This window comes from Podarcis gaigeae (genome assembly GCF_964106915.1).
Source record: "Podarcis gaigeae genome assembly, chromosome: 6".
Taxonomy (NCBI): domain Eukaryota; kingdom Metazoa; phylum Chordata; class Lepidosauria; order Squamata; family Lacertidae; genus Podarcis; species Podarcis gaigeae.
In genome coordinates, this window is record NC_139682.1 from 60,631,392 (window position 1) to 60,651,420 (window position 20,029).

A 20,029-nucleotide genomic window follows, 5' to 3' on the forward strand; every position below is an offset into this window, starting at 1 on the left:
CATGTAAGTAATGTTGTAAGGGCCATGCCTAAAGAGGCTGCATATAATTGTATAGATAGAAATCCATATCCTGTTAAGACTGCAATCCTAGAATGATTTTGTCGAAGTAAGTTTCATTGAATCTAATGGGGCTCATTTTTAGTAGACCAGCATAGGCTTGCACTGTAATAACCTTTTAGCCCTGCATCTCATTCTTCAGAAATTTCAGTAGGTGGAGCAATTGACAACATTTTACACAACACTCACCATTTAGTATAGACAAGCCACACAAAACAATTGCATACAAAAAGCATCCTCTGCCTGGTGAATTAAACGGATAACTTGAATTCATAGTTTTTCTTCTTCTTGGACTAGTGTTTGCTAGTCAAATTGTATGAAGACTGCACATGCTTACCAAAATAAAACAATGCCACCCTGGGGTTTTCTTCACCCTCTAATTTGATGAAGGGTTTTCTTGTGTGCAATTTGATAGGCCTAATGCAGATTTTGGACTTTTTATTATTGTCAACAATTATTGCTTTTTACCAAAGCAAGTTCAATAAAAATAAGCATTCACCCCTTTTGCCTGGCTCATTCTGTTGACCAAGACCAAAGCACCAAATTTTAGCTAATTTAAAATCGGTGTCAATAACGCTTTAGTTTAGCAACCAAAGTGCACATCTACATGACACTATTTGTAGAGATTGGATCTTTTTCAGGATTATGAACTATGAAGATTAAGAACCCCTGGCCTACCTGGCAGCAAGTCCAACGTCCAAAGGTCCGGAAACACAGTCCAGGGTCAATCCAAGTAGCCAAGTCTGAAGCACTGCAGTCAGGATACAGCCCAGAGTTAAACCCAAAGCACAGTCCCAAGCCAATGTCTATCAACAGGGGCAGCAGAGCAAACACAGCACCTCAGCTCTGCTTCCCTCTTTGTATGCTGATTGCAGCATCTGTGTTTGATGAGGCTTGTGACCTTCACCTGTTCTAAGTCTACTCAAGCTGAGGAATCACATAGCGAGCCCCACCTGGCCAGCTAGGCTGCACCAGCCTCCTAGAGAGTCTTTTCTGCTGCTCCCTATGCTTCAGAGTTTGCCTTGTTTTTGGAGACAGGGGCCCCTCTGACTCTGGTGATGGGTCTTGCTGCTCTGGTTCTTGTGCATTGACTTCCAGCCCCTCACCATCGTCTGTCACCCTGTGAGTACTTCCTTCCCAAACCATCTGGAATAGCTCAGTCAGTCGAGCATAAGACTCTTAATCTCAGGCTTGTGGGTTCAAGTCCCATGTAGGGCAAAAGATTCCTGCATTGTAGGGCATTGGACTAGAGGATCCTCATGCTCCCTTCCAACTCTACAATTCTATGATTTTCCCATCATCTGCTTGCCCCGGTGTGTCCCAGTCCTGGCTACACCCCTCCCAAAAAAACAGCTACAGGGGATGGAATTTTGTTGTGAAAATTCTGTGTCGGTATTCACAACAGCACAATTCAGAAATAGCTTAGTGAATAGGTCCAAATGGTTTCAATGGATCTCAGTCTCATCTGATTTTTTCTCAATTGTCCTCATAGAGTATATCAGCCAACCTTGGGTGGTGCAGAGTCTCTACATTATATACGTAATGCTTGGGAACAATCAACTCATAACTCCTCAATGTGGTTAGGCTACTTCCGCAATAGTTATTGATTTGCTCCGAATCAGTTTATTAATTAAAGGGGGGACCCTTTGGAAATGTGTTTTAGCTGCATGATGTGTTGTCAAAGTACATGTTCAGTTTTCACTTTTGAGGACTTCCCCTTCCCTCTTGCACAGTGGACAGCTTTATTCTTCTTCAACAATTTAGATGATGATGTCAGCTGCAGACTTAGATTTTTTAAAAACAAAACCCTGCTGACTAAATATATTTCTGCACTGTAAGCCAATAAACATTGATTTCTGCAGATGGGAGAAGCCAAGAGATATTAAATGATAACATTTTGTTCGTGATTCTGTGATAGAACCTGGAGAGATTTATAATTATTGCCTCTCTGTCTCACTATTATCTTATTTAAGACCCCAGTGTGTGGTGTGGTTGCCAGGCAGTATCCACCATCCTGAGATATTTTCATCATTGCTATTGACCTCTTTAGATCTTGAAAAACATTAATAACCTCCTTTTTCCTGTATGGCCTCATGATCTTGGCATATACCCTGACTTTGGTATGCACCTTATATTATATACATTCAGGTGCCGATTAGAGGCAGTCGTTGCTCCACTTTTTATTATAAGATGAGGCTTGCTTCCACATGCATGAAAATTATTTGATGTGTAAGTTCAGGAAGAGGACCCGTAGCACAGTGCCAGAGCAAAGTACTTCGTTTCTTGCCAAGGTTCAATTCTTGGTGGGGATGGCAGGATCTGTCAATTTCGGTTCTCTCAGTTTCTCAATCTTAAATTCAGTTTTCCACATTTCTACTTCAGTTTCCAAAGCGTCTTGATTTAAAAAAAAATCCTCAGCATTTTAGTGCTAATTTCTCCTGTTAAACACATTTTTGTATGCAGTTTTGACTAATGTGCACATTTTTGCAAGCATCGTCTCCTAATGCATTGCATTTTTGTATGTTATTATCACTAATGTAAAAAAAAAAAAAAAACCCCGCACATGCATCCCTAGTACAATATATGCATTCCTGTAAACACTGTTTGGCTGGGAAACTGCATCAGAAAATTTGGATAAGTACAAATTTCAAAGGCTGGCTGTGCAAGTTTGACAGTTTTGGCTTTAAATGCAAACTGAATGGAATTATTCCCCCTTCGCTAGTATGTAGCTGAGCCACAGGATGGAAGACCTTGACGACCTGCTTAAAGGAAGTGGAGGCCTGGGGTGGGCAATCATTTTTTTCTCTTCTGTCAAGAGCCACACGTCCTTGGTGGTAATCTATCAGAGACTGCTAGTGGTGGGTGGAGCCAGACCTGAAAGTGGGTGTGTCCTCTCCCCCCTCCCCTCTGTACCCAGCAAAATGCCAAGGGAGGGTCACTCTTGCTGAGGTTCTGAACTGATTCTTTGTAGAGGATTTTTGAAATTAGCCCAAGTCATATGAAATTAAGCTGAGGGCCACAACATGCCTACCTCTAGTGTAGGCCTTGCTGTGATGGATGAACCTATGGTCTGCCTCAAGATAAGGGAGCTTTGTATGTCCATGTGATGTCACGTCACCTGGTCACTAAGCGCTTGATGTATGAATTGACTCCAGTTGAAGACACCGTGTTTGTGGTGATGTGATGTGATGCACAGGACCTGCTTGCGGTAGTATAGCTTTAGGAGGTTCACACACAGACACATGCCATCTGCCACTTGATATGGAAAGTGGAAAGAAGCTCACTTTGTAATCTAGAATATCTGTGAGTTTTCTGTCTGTCTGTGGATGCCAAGACACTCATTTATGTGATACGGCCCTACAAAAGAACTGGTTAAATTGTGAACTGAAGTAGAAAAAAACCATCAGATGCTGTATCGTCCTATTCTGTCAATGGGCCTTGACGCACAAAGCCACTGGCAAGGATTGCGGCTTGAGCATTGCAGTTGCTTAGGTGGTGCTAGAAAGTTGTTTCTCCTCCCCTGTCATTTTTGCTGTTATTTCCTGAGTGGAAAGAATGCTGTTATGCTTTAAAATACACTGGGAAGAGAAGGGGCCAGTTTCTGTTGTTTATTTTTAAGTCAGAGGCCCTGCCATTCTTGCCTTTTCCGTGGAGTCTAAGACTCAGGGAGACCGCACAGTAAGCCGTGGATTGGACGTTTGCATTCTTGGCATATCTTTGAGTTTATATCATGACAGCTTGCTGGAGGAGAGCTCTTCCATTTCAGTCTGCCCCCAACCACCCTGCTTGCTTTTAAGGAGGGCGTCTGGTACTTCCACCCCTAACCCCTTTCAGCAAAGCAGATAGGGGGACCTTCTGGACAATGTGGCTGAAATGTGTTCTGTTGATCTCAGGGCTGTTTCACATGAGACATTTTGTACTCAGTTTTAGGATATCCAAGAATGCATACATGTTGTGTCAGCTATGAAGTGTGCATGTATAAATGAAAGGTTTTCTTTTCAAAATATTGGCAAGTGATAAGCTGCTTGTGGTGATTTTGAAGTGAAGTAGAGCAGCCCATAGCTATGACCTTGGCTGCATACACACCATACACCCCATCCTGCAAGAATACTGGCAAATGTAGTTTCCCCCCTCACTGAGTTACAGTTCCCATCACCCTTGACAAACTACTTTCCCCATTGCAGTAGTACCTTGGGTTACCTACGCTTCAGGTTACATACGCCTCAGGTTACAGACTCCGCTAACCCAGAAGAAGTACCTCAGGTTAAGAAATTTACCTCAGGATGAGAACAGAAATCGTGCAGCATCAGCGGGAGGCCCCATTAGCTAAAGTGGTACCTCAGGTTAAGAACAGTTTCAGCTTAAGAACAGACCTCCAGAATGAATTAAGTTCTTAACCCGGGGTACCACTGTATTCTTTTGTGGGAGGGGGCAGTAAATATTATTTAAATTTATGGTGTACACATCCTTATCAAAATGGATACGTATAACTTTCCTTCCTAAATGGAAAAGAAATACGCAAGACAGTACACTATATCTCTGTGTAGGGTGTGTGTGTGTGTACAAACAACACACACACCATACAATTTTAAAGTCTAAGAAAAAACCATTTTAATTACCAGACCATTGCAGATGATGAGAGGTACATTTTATTACCTTCTTTCTGTGCTTTTTCCAATAAACACTCCCATCCACAAAAGGAGGTATTGACAGGCTTTGGGTGAAGGAACAGGGCTTTTTTTCAGCCGGAACTCAGTCCCGGCACCTCTCAGGCAGGTGCCATTGCCATTATAAGAGAACAAGGGAGCCATTCTTGGTGAGTTCCAGCACCTCTTTTTTCTAGAAAAATAGCACTGTGCAGGAGTACAAAGAGTATTTAGAAAAGCACCTTGAGGGAGGCATACATCCCCTCTCATGAAAGCAGACCAAGGAGCCCAGTTGCCACAAAATGCTGATTGGCTGTTGGAGGTAGAGGGGTGTGTGTGTGTGTGTGTGTGTGTGTGTGTGTGTGTGTGCTGGGGGAGAGATGCAAAATCACAATGGGGGGGATGGAACAGAGTACTTGGGAAAAGGGCAAGTTCCCGTTAACAAGCCGTAACAGGAACACTTCACAGTGCAACATTTTGTTGCAAGTACTACTTGTTTTGCAACCAGTGCAGCGCCAGAGATCTGCACATAAACAGAACTGAATGTTCCTATTTCAGTACTTACTATACAGATGTGCATCTGGGTGGATATAATATATATCCATTGCTTTGAATGGAAGGCTCTGTCAGCATCCTGTTTAAATGCGCCTACCTACCGACCATCTACATTCTTGTGCAACTAGTCACCTATTTGTCTCCGTGCATGTTTCTGTTATTGGATCAAGGTATTTGCTCTCTGTCACAGTTATGATTCTGTAACATTTAGATTTCATAGAATGGTAGAATTCCGAGGGTCATCTGGTCCAATCTCAACTAAGAGCATCCATGACAGAGGACCACCCAACCTTTGCTTGAAAACCTCTATGGAAGGAGAGTCCACCACCTCCCAAGGACTCTCTCCCACTATCAAACAGCTCTGTCAGAAAGTTATTCCTGACGTCTAGTTGAAGCCTCCTTTCTTGTAACTTGAATCCATTGGTTCGAATCCTACTCTCCGGAACAGGAGAAGACAAGCTTGCTCCATCTTTCATGTGACAACCCTTTAGATATTTGTAGCATGGAACAGATGTATAAATTAATGTGTAATTGTGACAGTGTGACTATTTAATCCACAGTACGTAATGTTGTTGCTGAGCCATTTGAACTGTTGAAGGCTATGTGGTGAGCAAGTCATCATAAATATACATTTAAAACTGATAAATTACTAATGCTCCTCACTGCACAGAGAAGTTAATCTACAGGACTGATGGGCCTATAAATAACCTTCAATGAGCTCCTTCCCATTCAGTGTCTAAATTGTTGTTGCCATACAGCACAGTATTAAACTATATTTCTTTAGCAATCAACAGCCTTCTTTCTGAACTTGCCAAACTTGAGTGTTTACACTGTCTTAAGACAATAACTGAGATTTTAAGACAGTTCTTTTCAAACATTAAATCAAACTAAGTAAATGATGTGTAGAAAAATACTTTAGGTTAGCACTTCAGTAGACAACAAAAGGCTAAATAGTATCTCTGAAGTGCAAATAAAAACTGCAGATGTAAGATCAATATAAAGAATTCTAGCATCTCCAATTGACATCCGCAGAGTTCCCTTGTTCTCTTGGAATGGCACTGGCGCCCACCTGAGAGGTGCCAGAACTGAGTTCCTGTGAGTTGCCCCTGAAAAAGCCCTGGTTACAATATTAGGTTGTGCGACAATATTAGGCTTACATCATGCAAAATTGAAGGAGGTCATTCAGATGTTGTTAATCATCATATTATAGACTGTATAATTTTATATGGATGCAAATGCTATAATTCTATTTGCTGCCCACAGGCATTTCAGAGTATAATAAATAACCAGGATGGCAAGAAGTATATTTTAAATACTTTTACTAATTGCTTCCTGAAAATATCTGAAAACAAGCAAATGTTACATTTTTCACATGGGCACAACACAGAATTCACTTGTAGTTTCAGGTTTTAGAACACTAAAGTAAAATTTGAAAGCTTGCATTAGATGTCCCTTAGCTTGTGAAATGCAAACATTAAGATATGATTTTAAAATTCTAGCACTCGAACAAGTACAGGCACATTCACAGAGGGGCCAGTAATGGATAACTTTCTATTGCAACATGAAGCTTGTTGTTTTTTACATTAAACATGTGTATAACCACAGGGTCTCGATGAGAGACTAGGTTGTAATGCTTTTGTTTTCGGGAATCAGTCCTGTAGGTGTTTTAAAAATAGAATTGTGCCTGGTGGGTACATTTTAGGTGCGTAGGCCTTTGCAGAATTAATATTTATTTAGAGATGGCAATCACACTATATTTAGCTATCATATATAGGGATGCAATCAGATGGATCCCTTATATTTAAATCTGAATTTATTTTTTTCCCTTTAGTGACTCCAGAGAAATTGCATCAGGAGTTCGCTATCAGCGGGTTTTGATAGAGGAATTTGGCTACTATTCACAAGTAAAGCATTTGTGGTTGTTGGACTGTAAACAGATTACCGTATATTCATCTGCAAGCAAGGAATTTATTTATCTGAATAAAGTGAACGATAGTGTATTTTGAATTGTCAGTCACTTTTACCAACAGCAAATTTGGCTTTCCTTTTTTTTAACCATTCTAGGGAAAATGGAAGACATTGCTAGAACTTGAACTTCCATTCCTTGAATGGAGCAAGGCTTTTCTGCTGCCTCCTTCTATCTGCAGTGACCTTGGGCTCCCTGAAAATCTGCACTTGAGGGCTGGCTGGTGCATCTGGAACAGCATGGTATGTTGCACAGGAGGGATTCAAAGTAGAGGGTGCAGGGAGATTACAAAAAACCTGGGGACACATCCTTGCATGAACAGAAGCAACTTCCGCTCATACATCTACATCTTTAGAATCGAGCCATTGGCAGCATTCATCCATCATAACCAGAACAAATAGATGTTGTTTTTCTATTTTCATGTTTCCAGTAAATAAGGGTGAACCAAAATGGACCAATGAACTGAGTTTCTACCAGGATTTAACAGTCATATATGCTGTGCAAATTCATAGACTCCTGATCAACCAGCAGGAGTGTCTCCTGGCCTTAGCTGGAGAGGGGAGGGATTGAATCTGGCACCTTCTGCTTTCAAAGCATGTGAGCTACCACTGAGCCGTGGCCTTTCCAAAAGTGGCATTTTCTGCACTCTTTTGTTTTTACATAGGCACCTTCTGCTTTTTCATTTGTATGACGGCATTATATAGTTTTATGAATTGTAGGTTTTAACCAACAAAGTTATGCTCAGAATGGATCCCAGTTAGTCATGCCCACTAATTTCAGTGGGTCTACTCAGAGTACAACTGAAGCTTGATAAAACCCTATGCCTTTAATCAGACTCCGAGTAGACCCATTCACAAATTTGCCATTTGTGAATTTGAGAGGATTCTCTCTCTCTCTAGTTTATTCATTATGAAATGGAGTATCACTTTAGCTGCCTCTCTGTCTCATTTCTTTTGCTTGACTGTGTTGGATCCTCATATGGTGTTTGTAGGCTATATCCAGCTTTGTGGGTCCCAGGTTTTGTGTGTGCCTCCTACAAGAAGCCCAGGCCTTGCTATTGATAATGGAATGTGAGGTGGAATGACCTCCTGTTGCTTTAATGATTACAACAGACTTGTGTGTCTGTGTGTGTTTTTCCTGGAGGACAGTAATGAAAGGAATGCTCAATCTGAGCCCTTAAAAAAAGGGCAAGGCATGAAGTCCTGTTTTCTTGAGAGTATTTGGGAGTTGTGCAACTGATGTTTTATGTGAAGAGTCCAATTTTTTTGCCCCTGAGCAACAGAATCAACTGCAACCATTAGCTCCATACTTGGTGCTGAAGTATTTTTTGTGGGATCACTTCCGACTGAAGGTGTGGAGGAAAGTGAAGAAAGAAGAGGTAAATAAGGGGTAGGGTGGTGCAGATGGAAAAGTCCATTCAGTTGTCAAGAGCATTTTAATTTTCTTTCAAGTTCTTTGTAGAGATTGTGTGACTAATGGAAGCCTGTTTTATTTTTAATGAGGGCTGTTTAATAAGAGTCTTAATTTTTTTAAAGCATCTCTTCACTCTGCTTTGGTCACCATTATTTTACCTCAGAATGCACCACATATAAGTTTATTTCGACAGCTCAGCTGGATTCTCAAATTGATTTTGTGCTTGTTTCAGCCCTACAGAGCTGGACCATTAATTGATTACCTCTCAAAGCCCGTGACTGCTTTTATCAAACCTGGCATTACTTAACCATTTTATAAAGTTTCGCATCAATGCAATCAGGACAGACTTACACAGATTTAAAAAGAGGCTCTGTCAACTTGTTATATGACTAATTTTAATAGTAATATACAACAAAGTTCACACAAGTCTCATTCTATTTTCCCTGGAAGGTTACTATAAATGATGTCAGTTCATTTAAAGCATTGAAAGCCGGACGCAAAACAGTTTTTAAAAACCCCAAATTACTTTCAAGTTTTATTGCAGATGGGAGCTCCTTTGTCATGTGTGTGTGTGTGTGTGATCCACACTCAAACTGCTCAAATGTGATGTGTCTCACTTTGCAGCATCCCCTCTCCATCCCATTGGTGCTAAAAATAAATTTCTGCCTATGTTCTTACAGAACCTGTGCCTTAACAAGTGCATGCATGCAGAATCGAACAAGTGTAGCTTTGTTGCATTTATGACTACCATGCCATGAGAGTTTATGTCATGACAGAGAAAAATAGAGACCCTATTGTGAAAGTATTCATTTTTAAAGGATCAGATAGAATTGCTAGGTACAGGTCAAATCCCAACATATGTAATACTGGTTGAGTTTGCAAGTAATGTCCTGCAATGAGAGTGAATGGTGGTAAGCCTTGGGGTTGCAAGTTTTCCCATCTCCTCTTTCACATGGCAGAGGAGCCGCCACTTACAGTTTTATCCTAACCATTGTTCGTTGTGATGTTCAAACCTGGGAAACTATGATTTGTCAAATTTCAGATCTGTTAATAAGGCAACCTATACAGGTTATGGATTTGTTGAAAATATAGTTTGAAAACAAGCCACTTGATTCCGAATTGCTTTCACTAAACATAGTATTAAAAGCCTTTGCAGTTCTCTGGGTCTGAATGTCACAGGGAACAATGTTTACTTTAAAATAAGTAGCTCCTCTTCTGGTATGTGAGAGATGAGGGACAAGCACACAAAGCCGAGGTTGTGATTGCTAAAACACATGCACATAATGGGAAACCACAATTTCCCATTATATCTGGACCCAGCCACTGAGTACCATAAATGGCTTTGTTATAGGGTCCAATTACTCATGACGCAAGAGATCAATGATCAGGACCACTGCATTTGGTTTAATCATTCAAAACAGCTAATTTGATCAGGGAAATAGTGCTGAGGGAAGCTCCTCGGTGCTGCCTTTTTCTCTTCAGAGAAGCCCTAATGCTTCCTGCACTTGTTATGACCACAACATGAGATTTTCTTTAGCTTTGCCCTAAAGAAATGTGTGCATGCACTGAGAGCTCTGTGACTTTCTTCTTTGCAGAAAAGAACCCTATGCTTCATCCCACAGTTAACGTAACACACCTGATTTTCAAACGTAGTTCATCATGCAGCAAAGAAGACTGCTATTTTACAGTTCCATTTATTTGCTTAAAATGATAGGTCATTGAAAACATTGCTCATAGCAGAGACAGCCCAAATAGTTAAGCAAGAGTGACCTGACATGCACGCACCCCAGTTTAACTAGTTTTCAGCATAACATTTGCAGGATAAATTTGAGGCAGAGAAGCTAAGCAGATGCATATTACAGCAAGTTAATGAGGATGAACTTTAAATTATCACTTTGACAAAGCTGCTGTTCAAAAGAGGCTGCTCCACTGGAAATGAGGAACTGGTTGCACCGTTTCTGGATTATGGAAGGTATTTTTGTTATTCATTGTGGTTGAGCAATGGGAATTTCAGCGAGATCTTCCTATGTGTGCATTGTAGTGAGTTCTGGAAGGCTGCCAGAGCCCACAGAAGAACTCTGCCTACCCTGTGGGTGGAAGGTTACTCAATAAATGAAACAATATGGCAGATAAATTAGTACAACAGATTTCAATCTACCAAGTTTGGGATTTCCAGCATTTTAGCCTGATGAAACAGATGAGAACAGATGTTTGCCCAAAAGGCACCTTCCATATGAAGCCATAATCAGAAATAGCTCTACAGAACCTAATTATGAAAATATCTTAAACAATAATAATTCTCATGAGGAAGTTTATGATCAAGTCATTTTGTTCTACATACTTAAGCTTGGTAAAAAAATGAAAAAGCACACTGTATCTTAATTGTGCCCAAACTTCCAGTGAGAAATATACTTCAAAGCTTTCTCTTGGCTGGTTAATTCAAATTCAATTTAAAAAACGTAAGAAAGCCATATATATGATAATTCCAAAGGGATAAAAAACAAGATGGTTGTGCTTTGTGAATATACAGGAAGTAATGTGTGTGTCTTTGGATCCAATACATTCAACTATTTCTGTAAATAATTAGCTATGACTTCTTGCATCAGAGCCATAGAAACCAAACACAACCAAGATATATATTGTACATAATCTAGCCAATCTATATTTGTAGCTGTATGCTGAGTAAATGTTGACTGCCGGTACTTATAGAAATCAATAGTAATAAATAGCACAGTACAATTTACAAGTTAACTGAGACATGCGTTAAGATAGCTGGTTACAAACAACACTCATTATCTAAAGTTACTCCAAAAAAGTATTGCTTTACTGCTGTGCTTGTAGACAAACTGGAAACATCATGTGCTTTAAGAGATATATGCTGGACTTTCATTTGAAAAGCAGTATCTGTTTTCACAGCCCAACCCAAAGATGTGGTACCAATGCCAAATCAATGACTATAAACTATACTTTAACTCTGCGTCTTAGTTTCCTTTCTTCTCAGTAATGTCTAGTTTTACCCTATATGTGATGCTGTCGTGCTGTGTATTCTTCTTCTTTGTCTCAGAACATCTGCTATCCACAGTGGTGGGCGACAAGGAGAAACAGATAGGGCGGTGATGCAAGGTCAAATATTGCATAAAATGAGACACTCCTGGAAAAGCATGGCGTAATGGCAACAGCACGGTTGGATCCAAAGTTCTGTCAATGAAGTTCTGCTCATGCAATGGGGATCTCTCGAGTCTCAACTCTCAAGTTCTGCTGCGGTTGGATCCAAGCCCCTTTGACAAACACATCCAAACTAATGTCTCTTGTAATGACTGCTGAGGTACTAAGAATTGGTACTAATTTGTGCCCTTGTACTGGGATCAGGCCCAAACCATAGCCGTAGCCCAACAGCAACCATCAGTGCTGCTGCACTCTTGATTTGTCCCTGATGTGATGCTCTGATGCAGCAGGGAGAAAGGCTGGTACTTTCCTACAGAGCAGTCAATGGGCTGTGCAGCAACAATAGGCTTAGAACAAAAATAAGTGAATCAGGGGAAGATTTACTGGGCAGGAAGGAAGACTTCCTAGTGTTACCTCATTCACAAGGTACAGAGAATATATTTGAAGTTAATACAAGCTGACACAGCATCAGGCTATCAATAAATTTAAAGTATCTCAGAATTGCTCCATATTACTTGTACCTTCACTGAACCTGGGCAGCTTTGGTGTGGTGGTGATGTCATACCTGAAAGCACATTATCCTTTATGCCCTTGGTCTTCGGAAATGTAGAACTATGCCCAGGGCCAACCTAGTTGCTTCCCTGTAGTTATTCAAGCTTTGAGAAACAAAAAAAAGATAAGCTCAAAGCTGAAGAAGAGACAAGACAACTTGACTTGTGGAAGTAATTACTATTAAGAAAAGGCAATGAAATAATCTAACCATTATTTGTGCCACTGGTCAGAGGTTAAGGCTATAAAAGCAGGTTTAAGGGAGTGACTCATTCATTAGAAATGTATGCAAATAGCTGACATAGTTCTGCCTTTCCGTAAGTAGAGAAATCAGCAGTTATCAGCTATGATCATGGGCATATAAATTGGTTATAGAGCTGGGTAAAATAATGAGTCTTTTGTTATCGGTTTCCCATTCCATCACTTTATGTATTCAGAGGCCGACTGTGCTGTATGTGGCTCCGAAGGAACTCTGCAATTTCCGTGTGGGCAGATTTCAAAGCTATGGACAAAGCAGAATTACCAGCCTACATGAAGGAGAGAAAAAAAGGAAATTATTATTATGCCAGCACTCTACGTTTAGACTTAACGTATTTTTCTGTGTATTAGACGAAGTTTTTTGACTCAAAAATCATGTCAAAAAACTGGAGTTGTCTTATACATGGATAGTGGCCTGGGGGGGTAAGCTGTGGGCTGCCAGTCATCTGGTTGGTGGGCGTGCAACTCCCCCCCCCCTGCATCATTGGGAAGTGTGTGTTTCCCGCAATGGCATGGAGGGGAAGCTGCCAGCCATCTCCCCTCATTTTCTTTAAATTTAGTCCCCCAAAATAGGGGGCGTCTTATACATGGGGGTGTTTTATACACAGAAAAATACGGTAAGTCTAAAGCTGTACATACTGTTAAATGAAGTAGAAAAGAAACCACCACCCACATTTATAACAGAGCACCTTCTCCAAAGGAGCAAGCACATTATTTTTTTCTAAGCTATGCCTACACACTGCGCAGGCTTACGCCCAGAGAGGTCACTTTGGTGCTGCTAATGCAGCAAAAACCATGTGGAAAGCAGCAATTAAGATTTATTGCTCTCTGCAGCCACAGCAGGCGCTGTGATTCTCCAGTGGTTTGACTTCACCTCTAGAGGTGCACTCCATTGTCTCCTGAGACAGGTGGATGCCAACAATGGCAGACTTTGACATAAAGACTCCCAGATTTCGTAGCAATTACGAATCAGCATCTTTCAATGGCAGCCTTCCGGATTAGGTATTTGAAGTATTGCAAACAATCACTTTTCGCTTTATTGACCCCACTTTTGGCAGACAGAACACAAGACAAGTCTCAGTTTGCAGAAAACAAAAACCAAATACGAAAACCCCCAGGTCTTCTAACAGTACAGCAGAGTGAATTGCTCATTAACAGAGCAGGTCCTTTATAATAGCAAATTAGCACTAAATTTTATGTGGAATCAACATGATGTTGATGGTCTCCAGTTGCATCTGTGTACATGCAGTTAAAAGCTTATTGTAAGTCACAGCCCTGCCTCAAGAGCTGTTTGGCTTGGAAATTCTGCTTAAATACCAGGCCGTTTCACTGTGAGGCAAAGCTTGATGGGACACATCTGGATCCAATTAATTATAGCATTTTCTCTAGTTTCTGCCAGCATAAGTAAACCTTTCTTCCTGTGATGTAAACTAAACAATGGAAAGAGATAAACTGCTGCAGATTTAGTCTACCTGGGGTAGTTTTCATATGATTTGAATTCATGCCACATTAGATCAACTCAGGATAAATTGCCTAGAGATCAGCTTGGTAGGTTTTGACTGACACTTCCCTAAGAAACTATTGGTTGGGTGAAGAACCTATGGCCAGCTGGGCATGCTTGCTCAGGTCGATGGAAACTGCAGTCAACATCTGCAGGGACATAGGTTCCCCACCCCTGATCTAAACATTAAAAAGCCTAAATTCCCAGTTGGATTTTATTAACATGGCAGGGCAGCCACTCCCTATAACACAGAAGGAAGTGAAAGCCAGACTTATTCACATTGACCTAGACTTTGATTCAAATTCTTGCTAAGCCATAGAATTTCAGAGACAATGGATGTTCTGAAAGCCCTGTAGAAATACAGGAATAGAGAGCCTATCTGTTGCTGTTAGTATTTATCAAAAACTTCCTCAAATGACCAAAGTGTTCTTTTTTAAGCCTACACTAATTTAAAGAAGTGGCTACTAAGTAGTAGTAAGAACAGGAGAACTGTGGCCATGTTGCGGAAGTAGAAGGGAGACCAGTACACACAAAATAAATCTTAAACAGGCCACTTCTTTTGTTGAAAGGGCATACAAACCAAATGGGTCAGGGAGGTCAACCAAACCAACTTGCTGTATAACCGCAAGTTGGCCTGTGTAAATCATCCATAGGGCAAGCTGAAAACTAATGCAAATTGACTCTTCTCAAAACTGAGACCTCACTGTTCAGTATTTATTGAATAGTGGGTAAAAGGAGAATAATTTGAAACTCCCCGCTTGAGTCTTGAAGAATCCAAATAACCCCTAGAGCCATTTTAAGCCTATCTCACACCCCTTAGGTTGAAAATAATATGTTTATGGCATATTGCTACTCGCCTTAAGATTGATCTAAAATTGCTCTATCCAGTTTGGATACAATTTGCTGTATCCTCAGCTCTGTGCTCAAGAGTTGTGGCAAACAGAATACAGTGGTACCTCGGGTTAAGAACTTAATTCGTTCTGGAGGTCCATTCTTAACCTGAAACTGTTCTTAACCTGAGGTTACAGACGCTTCAGGTTACAGACTTCGTTAACCCAGAAATAGTACCTCCGGTTAAGAACTTTGCTTCAGGATGAGAACAGAAATTGTGCTCTGGCGGCAGCAGAAGGCCCCATTAGCAAAGGTGGTACCTCAGGTTAAGAACAGTTTCAGGTTAAGAACGGACCTCCAGAACGAATTAGGTTTTTAACCCGAGGTACTACTGTACACGTATCTTGGCTAAAAATAGACCAATCATTGACAGAGGCATTTTCTTTCACAGCCCTGCGAGGAAGCAGCAGCTAGCAACAGCTCATGAGGTTAGGTTTTAAGAGTGAGTGGCAAAAACTGGAATGCCATTGGCAAGGGTAGGAGAAAAGGTGGGCACAAGCTTATAAATCCCAAGAGATCCAGTCCCAATAGCAACTTAATTGGTTGACCTGTAGACAAGTGCACAGCTCGGGCAATCATAATAAATGGTATCATTCAAAACTAGATCCTCCCTCAGTAAACCTCTGCCTGTGTGTGAGGCAGCAGCCTGTTAACCTTTGCTCAATTTATAAGGCAAATGAGACAGGAATCTCATTTGCCTTTTAAGGAGCAGTAGATTTCACCTCAAAATTTATTTTCCCAGACCACAGCATGCGTCCCTGTACATCAGTCTTGTTGTATCATGAGTTTTGTTGTATCATGAGTCAACAGTCACTACATACATTGTTCTCAAGCACTTTTTGCTCACTGTTGTACTGCACCATGGGATCCGTATTCTTATAGAAACGCATACAGTTGGCCTGTGCATGCACGCTACAGCTAAAAAAACTCATAATGCTGTGTGACAGTGAGCAGAAGTTAGCTTAGGAACTACACTGTTTAACAAGGACCTTTGTACAGATCCGAAAGTCAAGTCAAGAGCAGCTCTGTCAGAAGAAACCTTAATTTCTATAAGATTGCTAGCAATTTCAGGAAAAAAACCTCATTATTGGTTCCTAAATTTTATGTTAAAACCCGTTTGAGATAGTATTTAACAGCAAGCTTAGTTTTAACATGGTTTGAAATTGCGGGTCCTTATAATTTGGCTAGCATTCATTTCTCTCACCTTGTCAATCAACGCAGCATCACAACTTGGATGGGTCAAGAGAAGCTTCACAATTTCGATGTTACCATACTGAGAAGCAACCATCAGTGGTGACAAACCAGCATCATCCTGAAGGTTTACATCAGCGCCACATGACAACAAAGCTTTCACCATATCTTCTCTATCATGGCTCACCCCCAGAATTAAGGCAGTCTGGCCTCCCTAGAAAAAATCAGAAGCAGGAGAGAGAAAATTAGTTTTTGTATACTATTTCTTATTCTCTCAGTGAAGAAAATCACCAACATTTGTAGCCTGTTCTTTAAGGAGGAAAATGGTCCAAGATGGCGAAGGATATATGGAAGACATGAAAACATGGTGCACTCCGATTCTTTAGTGAATGTTGTACTCCCATTTCTTCATTCTCTCAAAGCTATTTTTTTGTGTTGCCCAATCTCCGATGAAGCTTCAGAGTTGTGGCTGCCATTTTGTTGAATTATGGGAAGGAAAAAGATTAGAAAAAAAGCTCATAATCTCCCTGCTGATAAATATATGTAGCCACTCTAAGACAGCAATGTAAGATAAGCTGATAAAATTTAGTTGGTCTGTAGATATGAGCAAAATAATTTAGCCAAGTCTGATACAGGAGACCCTGTTTACAGCACCAACCCTTCTGAAGCAGATTTTGAGGGTAAGCAGAGGTCTGGAAAAGAGGATTAGATGAATTCATGGAGGACAGGGATACCAATGGCTACTGAGATCTTATGATGAAGGACTGTGTGTAAATCACATACATGCATACTAGCCATGATGACTATGCTCGCCTCCACAATTGGAGGCAGCAATGCTTCTGATCAGATGCTGGAAACCACGGGAGGGGAACATGCTGTTGTGCTCGAATCCTGCTTGCTGGTTTCCCACAGGCAAATGTTCAACCACTGTGAGATGAGGCTGCTGGACTGCATCAGCCACTGGTCTGATCCAGCAGGCTCTTCTTATGTTCTTATGCACTATTACAAATATTGTGGCATCTTGATCGTGTAAGCAAAGACTGACATTTCAGCACAATAGCGTTAAATTAACGTTTTATGACTCCCGATACCCATGATCACCCTTTTTTATATATAAAAAAGCCTTTTGGTGTCTGTAACTCAAAACAAAATGTAGTGACACATTTCAGCATACCTGACTTGCCCGTATATTAACATTGCCTTCTTTCAAGAGCTTCATGACCACGTCCGTTTCTTCATCGGTTTCTGCTGATGCAAGTGGTGTGATCATTACTGCTGTATACCCAGCTTTGTTTTGATGGTCCACATCACAGACACCTAAACAAAAGGCAACATTTTTCATCTATCTATATCTACCAGGAGTCAAAGAAGCGCAAGACACGTGAAGCAATATTCTTATTTAATTTACTTGTATCTCAGAGATCAGCCTTCACCAATGCGAAATCCTCCAGATTACAATTAGCTCCACAATGAATGGAAATTAGCTGGCCAAGGCTGATGAGAGCTGTCCTCCAAAACATGCCTTACAGTGCAATCTTATATGTGTCTACGTAGAAGTATGCCACATTGTTTTCACTGGTATTTACTCCCATGTAAATGCATACAGGATTGCAGCCTTAAACACATAAATATTTATCACGAATCTGTTTTTTAAAAAGACAATCAGCAACAGATTGTAAAGATAACTGTGAAGACCAAGACTTTGATTCATGTTCCTTAGGCTGAATTTTAAATTCAGAGGGATGTATTTTCCAGAGCTAAGCAAGCTTCCTGTTAGAGCAAAGACTCTGGAAACAAAACATGAAGAAGTTATGGCGACAGAAGGGAACACACTCCTTGCATTTTCTAGAGCTTCTCAGAATATAGTCAGGACCATGCATGCCTTCTGTAAGCATGACCCCGTTTGCACAATTTGTTATGCTGGAATAATGATCATTCCACTCACTTCCATAGGCGCCGACTCCATGGGGCCTGAGGGGGCCCGAGCCCCCTCAAAAATTCGTTTGGGGGGGCTCTGCCCCCCCAATAATTTAAGAAAATTATTAGTTATATTATGCTTTGTAAAATCACAAAATTATGTTGGTATTTTTTATTTTCCTTGTTTGACGATAGTTACCTTTTAAAATACATTCAGTAATGAGTTAAAACAAAGCCACTCCCGATTTAGAGAGGGGGTGGGGTTGCGGGCTCTCGACCCATCAACAATCTCGCGGGGCTGGCGTCAGCCCCGCGAGAAGCGGGGATTCCCCCTAGCTCATTAATATTCACCGCCCACGGCGGCAGCCAATCGGCTGCCGCAAAGGGCAGGCCCTCACAGGTTCACTTAAGGTCGGGGCAGCCCGGGGCTCGCCCCTTTCGTTCCCCCAGCAGCAGCGGTTTGGAGGTCTTGGGCCCCCCCAATATTTTTTATAAGTCGGTATGGGCCCCCGCCCCCCCAATATTTTTTATAAGTCAGCGCACCTGCTCACTTCAGCTTTTGACTTGTTTGGACAATTTAAGGGAAAAGACTCAAAAGCTCAAATGGGATAAACGGCAAAATCAGGGGCTCAATACAGCTCATTGTCACACCAGAACAAGGTCCATTCTACATTCACTGACAACACTGGCGGGGGGGGGGGGGCGAGGTCATTGGGCCCCCTCATGAAGCAATTTCACCAATACTTTACTGATACTGCATCAGAAAAAATCCCTACGCCAAACTCGGAAAGTGCAACACTTTCCTCTCATCCCTAGAGAAATTTGTTGGCCTGTATATGACCCAAGGCAGTTTATAAGGGGATAGGCATGAAATACCTTGATTATGGAGAGTGATATTTTATTTAATATGCCTTGTACTAAATATGTACACTATGTGTTGGATTTGCTAGAAAGGCATATGGGAACAGGAGCTGGCTACCTTGGGAGAAAAAGGGAAATACACATTGATTAGCCCTAGCCACAGATTGCTCACGTGGAGGGCATTAGCACGATTACTTGGAGTGGGGTTGTGGCCTTCACTCTGCCATTGATGTTGCTTCCTCTTCCTCAAATAGCCATGTGGGTCACCCACACTTGTCTGAAGAGAAACCACAGTCTTCAAGCTCTTGCTCCTGTGTGGGGCCTCTGCATTATCAGGACACCAGAACAAGCAGGTGTCCTCTGTTCATGCAGAGGCCCTACACACACGTAGGGCAAGGCATGGTTGCTTCTGGAAGAATTCCTCAGGACAGGGCTAAAAGCATTCACCGCCCCTGGTTCCATGGGTGATGCCCAGCATGAATAAGGCTATTGTGTCTGGCTTATTGTGAGAGTTTTCCTCATACACCTTGGCATCAGACCTTGGCTGTCTTAACTTGAAAGGAAGATGTAGGTATGCAAAAGGAAATAGGTGACTAAAGGATGGGAAAGAAACTGGAAGAAAGAAGTTCAATGATAGAGCACATACTTCGCATGTATAAAGTCCCAGGTTCAGTGTCTTCTCCAAACAAAAGATCTCAAGCAGCAGGGTTGGCAAAGACCTCTGTTTGGAGAGTTGCGCCCAGGCAGAGCAGACAGTACCAAGGTTTTTCTTAAGGTTTGCATCATTGCTAGAACTCCAGGGCATGCTATTATTTTCCTTCTTTCATAGACTTGAAATGAGTTAGTATTTAAAACTCAGTGTGTAGCTTTGAATATAATTGCCCGGGGGCATCTACCAAGAGAACAAAACAACCTTGTTTCAATATTCTGGGGTGGCTTGGAAGTCTTAGTGCAACAATTGATTTATAGACACATATGATAATATGCCATTCTTCTAACATTTTACAGGTTGTCATGCCAACCAGGAAATCAAAGAGCTTCTTTCTTCTTGCTGGAAAA

The 20,029-nt window shown here is 41.3% G+C and overlaps 1 protein-coding gene and 1 long non-coding RNA gene across 8 annotated transcripts in view; one reads left to right on the forward strand and one right to left on the reverse strand.

Annotated features, from left to right (window-relative positions):
• Positions 1–893: 893 nt before the first annotated feature.
• On the forward strand, positions 894–7,689 carry LOC310846429. The gene is made up of 3 exons (XR_014565292.1): positions 894–1,179; positions 7,090–7,162; positions 7,323–7,689. It is a non-coding gene; the product is annotated as an uncharacterized lncRNA (long non-coding RNA).
• Positions 7,690–9,012: 1,323 nt separating this feature from the next.
• KANK4 (KN motif and ankyrin repeat domains 4) overlaps positions 9,013–20,029 on the reverse strand; it is a 64,057-nt gene continuing 53,040 nt past the window's right edge. For 6 of the 7 annotated variants that reach the window (XM_083742848.1, XM_083742846.1, XM_083742850.1 and 3 more), the window contains 3 exons: positions 17,367–17,509; positions 16,206–16,406; positions 9,013–12,878 (listed from right to left, as the gene is read on the reverse strand). In XM_083742848.1, the coding sequence (XP_083598974.1) occupies positions 12,777–12,878; positions 16,206–16,406; positions 17,367–17,509 (446 nt within the window). In that variant the 3' untranslated portion in view covers positions 9,013–12,776. Of the gene's footprint in view, positions 12,879–16,205; positions 16,407–17,366; positions 17,510–19,618; positions 19,863–20,029 lie in introns of those variants that run through there. The other variant, XM_083742852.1, reaches the window with a different exon arrangement.